Source organism: Bubalus bubalis, chromosome 8, assembly GCF_019923935.1.
Source record: "Bubalus bubalis isolate 160015118507 breed Murrah chromosome 8, NDDB_SH_1, whole genome shotgun sequence".
Classification (NCBI taxonomy): Eukaryota; Metazoa; Chordata; class Mammalia; order Artiodactyla; family Bovidae; genus Bubalus; species Bubalus bubalis.
In genome coordinates, this window is record NC_059164.1 from 106,401,591 (window position 1) to 106,412,936 (window position 11,346).

The window sequence follows — 11,346 nt, forward strand, 5'->3', positions numbered from 1 at the left end:
TCAACCTAAAGGGCTTTTTTGTTTTGTTGTTGTTTTGAATGCTGGCTTCCCTGGTGGCTCAGACAGTAAAGCGTCTACCTGCAATGCGGGAGACCTGGGTTCAATCCCTGGATCAGGAAGATCCCCTGGAGAAAGAAATGGCAACCCACTCTAGTACTCTTGCCTGGAAAATTCCACGGATGGAAGAGCCTGGTGGGCTGTAGTCCATGGGGTTGCAAAGAGTCAGACACTACTGAGCGATTTCACTTTCACTTGAATGGTGACATAGGTTGTCCCACACTCAAACTGCCCTCTGCATTCCTTCTCTGCTCTCAGAGCTCAGTGTCTCTACTGCAGCCTAGGAAGCTTCTTTCTGTCTCCCCACAGGCTCTTCCCCGCAGCCTGTGGCCCATCTTCAGTTCCTTCTTTCCTTTCTCTGTCATTCTTTGCCATTCTTTTCTTTTGTGCCCTGCTTAAGATCGGTCGCACTCAAGGAACTTTTTGAACCATTGAAGTCTGAGGATATATATGAGTTTTGTGCCACTATAGGTCCTGCCTGTGATTCTGTGTGTTTGCTCTATGTTGAATTAAAGCAAATTGTCTGATGTGGCAAAGCTTTTAGGTCTTGGCCAATAGAAGATAGAAGAGGAAAACAAAGGGAATTTGCTATAGTTCTTAATTTTGAGAATCTTACTCTTCCTGTCCACTCACCCAGGACGTTGGCCCTGGATATTGATGTCTAGGATGGTAGTCTATAAATTATGTTGTTTGCATATCAGAGTGTGTGCAAAATGATCCACTGGATGGAGAAAGGAAAATGTGACAACTTCAGTATATTTTTACTCTCATCTTTTTAATTGCAATTTTAATATGTATTTTATGATGTATTAATACATAACATATGAGCAGAGTATTACAAGCATATAAGTAAAATAAATAAATATGCATATGGTGGAATTCATGTTCATAGTTGTTTTCAACTGATGGAGTTTCCTATAAAAAAGTTTGAAGATCAAGGGACAAGAAAAGATTGGGAAAAGCACCCCACATGGTTAATAGATTTATATGTCCAAGCTAATCAAAACAGGAATAATAACAGAACAGAAATCATTGCATTTATGGTAAGTTGTCCAACAATCGTGGGAAACTGAGACCTCAAGACATTATAATACTTGCTAGGGGCTGAAATACGGCAAGAGGAGAGAGAGAGAGGAGCTAGCAGAGATGAGTTAAGAGGGTGAGGAGTTTTCACTTACAAGAAGATTAAGGCTTTAAAAGAGAAGATCCCTAAATTGCAGGAGAGAAGCTTAAGGAGTTTCCCAGAGAAAGGGTGAAGTCGAACACAGGAAACTGGGAAGCTGGGACTATCATCAAGAAATCTTTTCCTTTTTTTAAAAAGCAGCAACATGAGTGAGCTGGGAAAGCAATAGCAAATTGCAAGGACTGAACTTTGGAACTTAAGCCACAGAGGGCTGAGTGGAGGCAGCAAAGACAGAACCAGCAGCGATGTCACCTGGAACACTGGCTTTCCCTTGGTCAGAGCTCCAGAACTTAAATATCTTGTGTGGGAAGGGGATGGTCGTGTGACTCCCATCTGAAGCATTTTCACAGTCTTTTGAGTTATGCCAGGTCCACTGGGCTCATCTCAGGACTTTTAAATTGGTTGATGTTCTCATCCTCCCTTTCCTAGGCTCTAGCTCATAAGAGCCCATAAACAGTTGGTGGCTCCATCTTGACCAAAGACACAGGCTAATAGCTCATCCTCACTTTCAAGACCTTCTGGGATCTCTTACCAGTCTATCTTTTCAGCCTGATATGCCACCATTCCCTTATAGAAATCCTCTGCTGTAGCCAAACTTATCCCTATGCTAGACATTCTCACACTTCCACCTCCTTTACTGATGTCATCGCTCTGTGCTTTCAACATACAAGGCACATCTTTGCTCTTCCACAATAAAGGGGCTGTGGCTGCTACTGAATCCCTCTCAGAATTCTTGGGATGGAAATAGGATGACACATACATTTAGAACTGCAGCCTGGGTGTCTTCCTTTTTTGTCCTGAGAGACAGAACCGAGCTGTTTCCCACTCAGGGAATCTACTCAGGATTCCTACCTCTACCACCCTCATGATCATACATATAAAGATTGCCTGTTAGAATTTCAACGTTCTCAGACTTGACTTCTACCGGATAAGAAAGTCTGAATATGAGAAAGCAAAGTGTAACAAACAGAAAGCACAAACAACAAAAGAATCACCATAATACACAACTGTATATTAAACTACAAATGATTATTCCCCTTTTGGATTAACTTAACCCTCACTTAGTGTGTGTATATATATATATATATATATGCCTAGTAAATGTTTGTGGTTTATGATAAGCCTATGAAAACACTTTCAGGGCAGATACTTATTAATAGCTCATTGTTACAGCCTAGCACCTTTCACAGGGTCATTACAATATATTGGAGATGCTTACTAATTGTTGTTAGTTGAATTGAAGAATAACAGCTCATCTTTCTCAGTATATGAGCCATCAAAGATGTAGGAGGCAGATGGGAAAATATATGAGTTTTCCATATTGAGAGGTTTGTGGCTGGTCAGACTCCAGAGCTATAAGCTCAAAGTTTGCTTTATTGCTCCACGTTTCATTGGAAACAGCCGAATGCCACACAGATGAATGTGGGTGGCAAGGGAGAGAGCAGTTGGGAACTTTATCCCATGCAGTTTTGCATCTTCTCAGAAAGGCAGAGTGAATGAGTTACCTAAGTTCACCTCGGCTTTCCCCAGGAAGTCAGTGTTCACTGCAGCAAGGCTTCTGTGTTTGAAGAACAATTTCACCTGGACCTTTGTCCCAGGTGAACTGGGAACCGGAAAGAGATGCTAGTGATCTGCATTCTATTCTCTCTTGGTGGGGTTCTGCGCTTGGAACTGGTAGGATATGGTGCTGGTCAGGAGGTGAGTGTACTATCAAATACCCACTCTCTCTCCTGTTACTGGATCGTGAGCCTTCACCATTGCTGTGTTTGACCCAGAAGAATTTCTACTTGCCTTACTTCCTGTGACATATTAACCTGCTTACACTCACCTGAGTACGTAAGCACTCGCCTGATTGCTTTTTTTTTTTATTCTTTGGATGTCATTCCTATTGAAAATGTGGCTTTTGCTTACTCCACCTATCTCTAATTAAAGTAGATGTCCAATATTTGGTGGCTTGGACCTCTGTTGCATCCCTGATGCTTTCCTGAATTCTTCTAGGACTACTTGTCCCACCACAGGATGGAGGTCATTATAATAACAATGTCATCATCACCTTACTTATTTCTTATGAATGTGTAGAGATTTATAGTTTACATATACACATCCCTATATATGCATATAATATATTCACATTTATTTGTGACCCATATTTTACAGGTGAAGAAATAGGGGTTCAGAGAGATTAAATGACTAGTCCAAAGATCCATAGATGGTGACTGTTCAGTTCAGTTCAGTCGCTAAGTCATATCCCACTTTTTGCGACTCCATGGACTGCAGCATGCCAGGCTTCCCTGTCCATCAACAACTCCCAGAGCTTGCTCAAACCCTCTTCCATTGAGTTGGTGATGCCATCCAATCATCTTACCCTCTGTCGTCCCCTTCACCTCCTGCCTTCAGTCTTTCCCAGCATCAGGGTCTTTTCCAAGGAGTCAGTTCTTTGCATCAGGTGGTCAAAGTGTTGGAGTTTCAGCTTCAGCATTAGTCATTCCAATGAATATTCAGGACTGATTTCCTTTAGGATGGACTGGTTGGATCTCCTTGCAGTCCAAGGGACTCTCAAGAATCTTCTCCAACACCACAGTTCAAAAGCATCAGTTCTTTGGTGCTCAGCTTTCTTTATGGTCCAACTCTCACATCAATACACGACTACTGGAAAAACCATAGCTTTGACTAGTCGGACCTTTGTTGGCAAAGTTATGTCTCTGCTTTTCTATATGCTATCTAGGTTGGTCATAGCTTTTCCAAGGAGCAAGCGTCTTTTAATTTCTTGGCTGCAGTCACCATCTGCAGTGATTTTGGAGCCCAAGAAAATAAAATCTGTTATTGTTTCCATTGTTTCCCCATCTATTTGGCATGAAGTGATAGGACCAGATGCGATGATCTTAGTTTTCTGAATGTTGAGTTTTAAGACAGCTTTTTCACTCTCCTCTTTCACTTTCATCAAGAGGTTCTGTATGCAAGACAGCAAAAGAGACACAGATGTATAGAACACTCTTTTGGACTCTGTGGGAGAGGGTGGGATGATTTGGGAGAATGGCATTGAAACATGTATAATATCATATATGAAACAAATCACCAGTCCAGGTTCGATGCAGGATACAGGATGCTTGGGGCTGGTGCACTAGGATGACCCAGAGGGATGGTATGGGGAGGGAGGTGGGAGGGGGGTTCAGAATGGGGGACACGTGTACACCCATGGCGGACTCATGTTGATGTATGGCAAAACCAATACAATATTGTAAGTAATTAGCCTCCAATTAAAATAAATAAATTTATATTAAAAATAAAGTAAAATTAAAAAAGAGGTTCTTTAGTTCTTTTTTGCTTTCTGCCATAAGGGTGGTGTCATCTGCATATCTGAGGTTACAAGATTTCCAGCAATCTTGATTCCAGCTTGTGCCTCATCCAGCCCAGCATTTCTCATGATATACTCTGCATATAAATTAAATAAGCAGGGTGACAATATACAGGCTTGATGTACTCCCAATTTGGAACCAGTCTGTTGTTCCATGTCCGGTTCTAACTGTTGCTTCTTGACCTGCATACAGATTTCTCAGGAGACAGGTCAGTGTCTGGTATGCTAATATCTTTAAGAATTTCCCACAGTTTGTTGTGATCCACACAGTCAAAGGCTTTGGCATAGTCAATAAAGCAGAAGTAGGTGTTTTTCTGGAACTCTCTTGCTTTTTTGATGATCCAGTGGATGTTGGCAATTTGATCTCTGGTTCCTCTGCTTTTTCTAAATCCAGCTTGAACATCTGGAAGTTCACTGTTCATGTACTGTTGAGGCCTGGCTTGGAGAATTTTGAGCATTACTTTGCTAGCATGTGAGATGAGTGCAATTGTGGGGTAGTTTGCACATTCTTTGGCATTGCCTTTCTTTGGGATTGGAATGAAAGCTGACCTTTTCCAGTCCTGTGGCCACTGCTGAGTTTTCCAAATTTGGTGGCATATTGAGTTCAGCACTTTCACAGCATCATCTTTTAGGATTTGAAATAGCTCAACTGGAATTCCATTATCTCCACTAGCTTTGTTTGTAGTGATGCCTCCTAAGGCCTACTTGACTTTGCATTCCAGGATGTCTGGCTCTAGGTAAGTGATCACCCCATTGTGATTATCTGGGTCATGAAGATATTTTTTTATAGTTCTTCTGTGTATTCTTGCCACCTCTTCTTAATATCTTCTGCATCTCTTTAGGTCTATACCATTTCTGTCCTTTATTGTGCCCATCTTTGCATGAAATGTTCCCTTGGTATCTCTAATTTTCTTAAAGAGATCTCTAGTCTTTCTCATTATATTGTTTTCCTCTATTTCTTTGTATTGATCACTGAGGAAGGCTTTCTTATGTCTCCTTGCTACTCTTTGGAATTCTGCATTTAGATGGGTATATCTTTACTTTTCTCCTTTGCCTTTAGCTTCTCTTCTTTTCACAGCTATTTGTAAGGCCTCTTCAGACAGCCATTTTGCCTTCTTGCATTTCTTTTTTTTGAGGATGGTCTTGATCACTGTCTCCTGTACAATGTCACGAACCTCTGTCCATAGTTCTTCAGGCACTCTATCTATCAGATCTAATCCCTTAAATCTATTTCTCACTTCTACTGTATAATCGTAAGGGATTTGATTTAGGTCGTACCTGAATGGTCTAGTGATTTCCCCTACTTTTTTCAATTTAAGTCTGAATTTGGCAATAAGGAGTTCATGATCTGAGCCACAGTTAGCTCCTGGTCTCATTTTTGCTGACTGTATAGAGCTTCTTGATCTTTGGCTGCAAAGAATATAATCAATCTGATTTCGGTATTACCATCTGGTGATGTCCATGTGTAGAGTCTTCTCTTGTGTTGTTGGAAGAAGGTGTTTGCTATGGCCAGTGCATTGTCTTGGCAAAACTCTGTTAGCCTTTGCCCTGCTTCATTTTGTACTCCAAGGCCAAATTTGCCTGTTACTCCAGGTATCTATTGGCTTCCTACTTTTGCATTCTAGTCCTCTGTGATGAAAAGGACATCTTTTTTGGGTATTAATTCTAGAAGGTCTTGTAGATTTTCATAGAACTGTTCAACTTCAGCTTCTTCAGCATTACTGGTTGGGGCATAGACTTGGATTACTGTGATATTGAGTGATTTGCCTTGGAAATGAACAGAGCTCATTCTCTCATTTTTGAGATTGCACCCAAGTACTGCATTTTGGACTCTTGTTGACTCTAATGGCTACTCCATCTCTTGTAGGGGATTCTTGCCCACAGTAGTAGATATAATGGTCATCTGAATTTAATTCTCCCGTTCAAGTCCATTTTAGTTCACTGATTGCTAAAATGTTGATGTTCACTCTTGCCATCTCCTGTTTGACCACTTTCAATTTGCCTTGATTCATGGACCTAACATTCCATGTTCCTATGCAATATTGCTCTTTATAACATCGGACTTTACTTCCATCACCAGTCACATCCACATTTGGGTGCTGTTTTTGCTTTGGCTCTGTCTCTTCATTCTTCTTGGAGTTATTTCTCCACTTTTCTGCAGTGGCACAGTGGCCTGTCGCAGGGGCAGGGCTCTGGGTGAAGCAGACCTGAGACACAGAGCCTGTGGCATAAGCCTCTTGGAGGAGGTCACCATTAACCTCACCATAGAGCCACCGAGCAGACGACTCACAAACTGCAGAACAATTACACCAAATAGTGACTGTGACAAGACTCAAAACTTGGTCTTCTGACTTCATCTGGGGAGGAAGAAGATAGGAGTACAAGATGTCCTGCTAACTATGCAAGGATTTCTGGTCATGGAATCAGCTTGGGTCTTGGTCTTTCCTCCATTTAACTGTGACTTTAGGAGAGAGTTTTAATCTATAACTTGAGGCTTCATTTATTTCATCATTAAATTATTTAAGTCTTCTTTTACTCTGAAAACTGAGATTCTAGTCTTAGAATCTAGTCTTATCCTGTGCATTACAAAAGATGATGCTTTTCACATCTTACAGATGAAGAAACTGAGGCACAGAGCAACCTACTGACATAGCCAGTAACTCACAGTGATGGCTGTCTCTAGGACTAACACCTGCCTTGATCCTAGCCCAGGGTTCTTCTTGCCATAGCACATTGGTGTTATAGCTGTCATAGAGGGTTTCCTACATGAAATGCCCTTTGAAAATGAAAGTCAAGTCTCTCAGTCATGTCTGATTCTTTGCGACCCTATTGACTGTAGCCCGCCAGGCTCCTCCGTTCATGGGATTTTCCAGGCAAGAATACTGGAGTGGACTGCCATTTCCTTCTCCAGGGGATCTTCCCAACTCAGGGATTGAACTCGGGTCTCCCACTTTGCAGTCAGACTCTACCATCTGAGCCACCAGGAAATCCCTAAAGTGAAAGTTGTTCAGTCATGTCCAACTCTTTGCGACTCCATGGACTATACAGTCCATGGAATTCTCCAGGCCAGAATGCTGAAGTGGGTTACGTTTCCCTTCTCCAGGGGATCTTCCCAACCCAGGGATTGAACCCAGGTCTCCTGCATTGCAAGAGAATTCTTTACCAGCTGAGCCACAGGGAAGCCCAGAAATGCCCTTTAAAGGTCACTAATAAAATATGGTTAAAAAATTCACTTGCATGTGCATTGTGTGCTCAGTCATGTCCGACTCTTTGTGAGCCCATGGACTGTAACCCGCGGGTCTCCTCTGTCCATGAAATTTTTCAAGCAAGAACACTGGAATGGGTTGCCATTTTCTACCCCAGGGGATGTTCCTGGCCCAGGGACTGAACATGCATCTCTTGCATCTCCTGCATTGGCAGGCAGAGTCTTTACCACTAGCAGCACCTAGGAAATCCTTTATTATGTATAATTATCTCCTGTGTTCTATTAGATAATAATGGTCCCCACAAGTAATAGGATTTGAGTTAGCCTAAGTAGAAGTGTTGCTCAGTTTTATGCCTGTCAAAGGAGTTTTCTAAAGTCACCTGCTTCATAGGGTCATTGTGAGAACTAAGGACAACAAAGATCACTTAGAACAGTGCCCAGAACACACCAACCAACCACAGATGTGAGCTCCGACTGTCAGATGGGGGTGTGCTCACCAGATTTCCTCATGGAGCGCCCAGCAGGTGTGTGGTCATGTCTTAGGTGTCAGCTTAGAGAGGTGTAAGTTCCCACTTGAGGGATGCTAAATGCAAGGACCTGATATAGTATCCATGCCAGTGTTTACACGGGCAGAAAGCAGGCAGAGGAAGGACAGGCAAATTCATGGACAGGCAGGGAGACTTCTGAAACTGAGCCTTAATGATATTTGCATCTATTCTGAGAAGAAAATACCTCTTCACCTTCCTCAGATAGCCCACGTCCTCGACTTTGTACTGGGGCAGCTGGAGGGGCCAATATTATCCAGGACCTTCCAGAACCGCCCTACAGGAAGAGACCTTGAAGTCTGCAGGAGAGATGAGCGGAGGGGACATGGTTGCTGGACCTCAGTTGGTTGATAAGACAGCCCTCATCTGCATTATTATTTTATTCCTTTTGTTCCTGGTGGCATTGGTAGGTAATGGCTTAATCATCGCGGCACTGGGCAGCGAGTGGCAGCTGCGGAGAATGTTGTCGCCCTGCGATAAGTTATTGGTCAGCCTGGGGGCCTCTCGCTTCTGTCTGCAATGGGTGGTGATTAGTAAGAACATTTACATTTTCCTGAATCCCACGGCCTTTCCATACAACCCCGTGTTCCAGCTCCTGGCCGTTCAGTGGGACTTCTGGAACTCTGCAACACTGTGGTTCTCCACCTGGCTCAGTGTCTTCTACTGTGTGAAAATTGCCACCTTCACCCACCCCATCTTCCTCTGGCTAAAGCGGAATGTATCTGGGTTGGTTCCTTGGATGCTACTCAGCTCTCTGGGGTTCTCTACCTTTACCACCGTTCTATTTTTCATAAGCAACCAGAAAATATATCAGAACTATTTAAAGAAGGGTCTGCAACCTTGGAATGTCACTAGGAATGCTGTGAGAACATATGAGAGGTTCTGCCTCTTCCCTTTGAAAATTGTTACCTGGACCGTCCCTACTGTTATCTTTATTGTGGGCACGGTTTTGCTCATTACATCTCTGGGAAGACACACCAAGAAGGTCTTCTTCTCCATCTCAGGCTTTCACAGTTCCAGTGTCCAGGCACACATCAAGGCTCTCTTGGCTTTTATCTCCTTTGCTATCTTCTTCACTTCCTCTTTTCTGTCACTGGTTCTCACTGCCTCAGGTATGTTTCCTTTTGGGGAATTCCGGTTCTGGATATGGCAGACTGTGATTTATCTGGGTACAGCAATCCACCCCATTATTCTTCTCTTGAGTAACCACAGGCTGAGAGCTGTGCTAGGGAGGGGCTGCTCCTCAGCACATGGGGCATCTTGAATTGCAATTGATGAAAAGCCTCAGATTCTACTGCAGGAGGCCTTCTTGGATGGAATGGGATGTTGCTTCTTTAAATTTCTTTGCCACGTTTAATCACATTTAATTCTCTTTCCTTCTTTGCTGTGTTTCATTATTAGAAGAATAACTTCAGTGAAATAGGATTAAAGATGAAATAGAAGGTACTGAAGTAGTGGCCCAGCACCACTGACTTGTATCAATACTAGCAAGGCTGTAGCTGATATAGTTAATGTTCCCTGTGTGACCTGATGTGGCCAAAGAAGCAGGAAACTTTTATTTCCCTGTGACTAAACTCTTGGTGTTTAAAATTATCCTCCTGGAAACTGAATGCAAGGATCCTGACACATGATTCATTTTTTATCTGTTAAATCAGACTGGAGAAGATTTTTGGAACGTCAATTTTCCTCTGACTTCATCCTGTAAAACCGTGTTTCCTTTCTCAGCCTTAACTGATTTCCAGCCATCTACTGCAATGAAATCCTCTTTCCTTTCATGCGAGAGTTCCTGGTGTCTGAACTCCCTTTACAGAGCATGGTGTAATTTGTGCATGTGTGCAGCTGTGTGTGTTACCTGGGATTTGTATATTTGCAGATTACCTTTTGAGGACTCCTGAATGCTGGGAGTTTACGATTTATATATTGCTTATGTTCTCTATTATAGTCCAACTGGTTAGACTGATCTATAAATGATAAGGCTCATGAGCCAGATGTGACTTCTTTTATGTTGCTCTTAGTGAAGTGAAGAAGTGAAGTCTCTCAGTCGTGTCCGACTCTTTGTGACCCCATGGACTGTAGCCTACCACGATCCTCCATCCATGGGGTTTTCCAGGCAAGAGTACTGGAGTGGGTTGCCATTGCCTTCTCCAGAGAATCTTCCCAGCCCAGGGATCGAACCTGCATCTCCCACATTGTAAGCAGATGCTTTACCATCTCTTGGGATTTACTAAAACTTTTGACATGGAGAGATTCATCTGTATCTGATACAGATTTAAGAAACTCCTGACTTGGTTTGGTGAAGCATGTAGACTGCTTTTCTGCTTTCCACAGGTCTTCTCAAACTCTCCTTAAGATCAGTGATCTTTTGAACCATTCAAACTGAGATCCCTCAGTGTCCCTCTGTTTGCTTTAAAATCTCTCAGCCTCATTTCCTGTTTTTCCTCCCTTTCCTGTCTGTATGAGAAGACAGGTCCCTGTTTTCACTTTTCAAGGCTAATGTTCACACTCTTGTAGCCTCTTTTCCATCTCCTGCTCAATCAAGAATTCCCACTCTACCCATCTTCAACCTTTTCCTCTTTATTGTTCTTCCCTTCTTCATTAAATGTGCCCCTTACTTTCATCCCTAAAAAAATAAAGTAAATCCCCTCCATGCTCTTATTGCCTCAAGTGATCAACCTGCTTGTTAGTCACTTGCTAAGAGTCCTCTCCCCCTGCTCCTCCCCACCCTCCTCCACAGACACACTCTCCTGATGCTCTTTCTGTTGAAATGTGTTTCTAAAGGACACCCATGAGCTCCTGATCCCTAAGTGTGATATCCTCAGCCCCCATTTTCCTATGTTTCTATAAAATTTGCCCCTCTTAATAAAAAATGATTTCTTCAAAAAATGTGATTAAAATATTTTACAAAAAGTAATACCAGATTTTGGAAGAAGGTTTTAAAACAGGAAAATCAATGTCACCCATAATTGTTTCCCCACACATCTTCCTAAAACTCTTTTTCCTC

General features: G+C 42.5%; 1 protein-coding gene across 1 annotated transcript; it reads left to right on the top strand.

Annotated features, from left to right (window-relative positions):
* Positions 1-8,655: 8,655 nt before the first annotated feature.
* Positions 8,656-9,609, top strand: TAS2R60 (taste 2 receptor member 60). The gene has a single exon (XM_006071867.3). The coding sequence runs from the start codon at positions 8,656-8,658 to the stop codon at positions 9,607-9,609; it is 954 nt and encodes a 317-aa protein (XP_006071929.2).
* The last annotated feature ends 1,737 nt before the right edge of the window (positions 9,610-11,346 follow it).

Coding starts and splice junctions, on each gene's coding strand:
- TAS2R60 (XM_006071867.3), top strand. CDS start 8,656: ATGAGCGGAGGGGACATGGTTGCTGGACCTCAGTTGGTTGATAAGACA.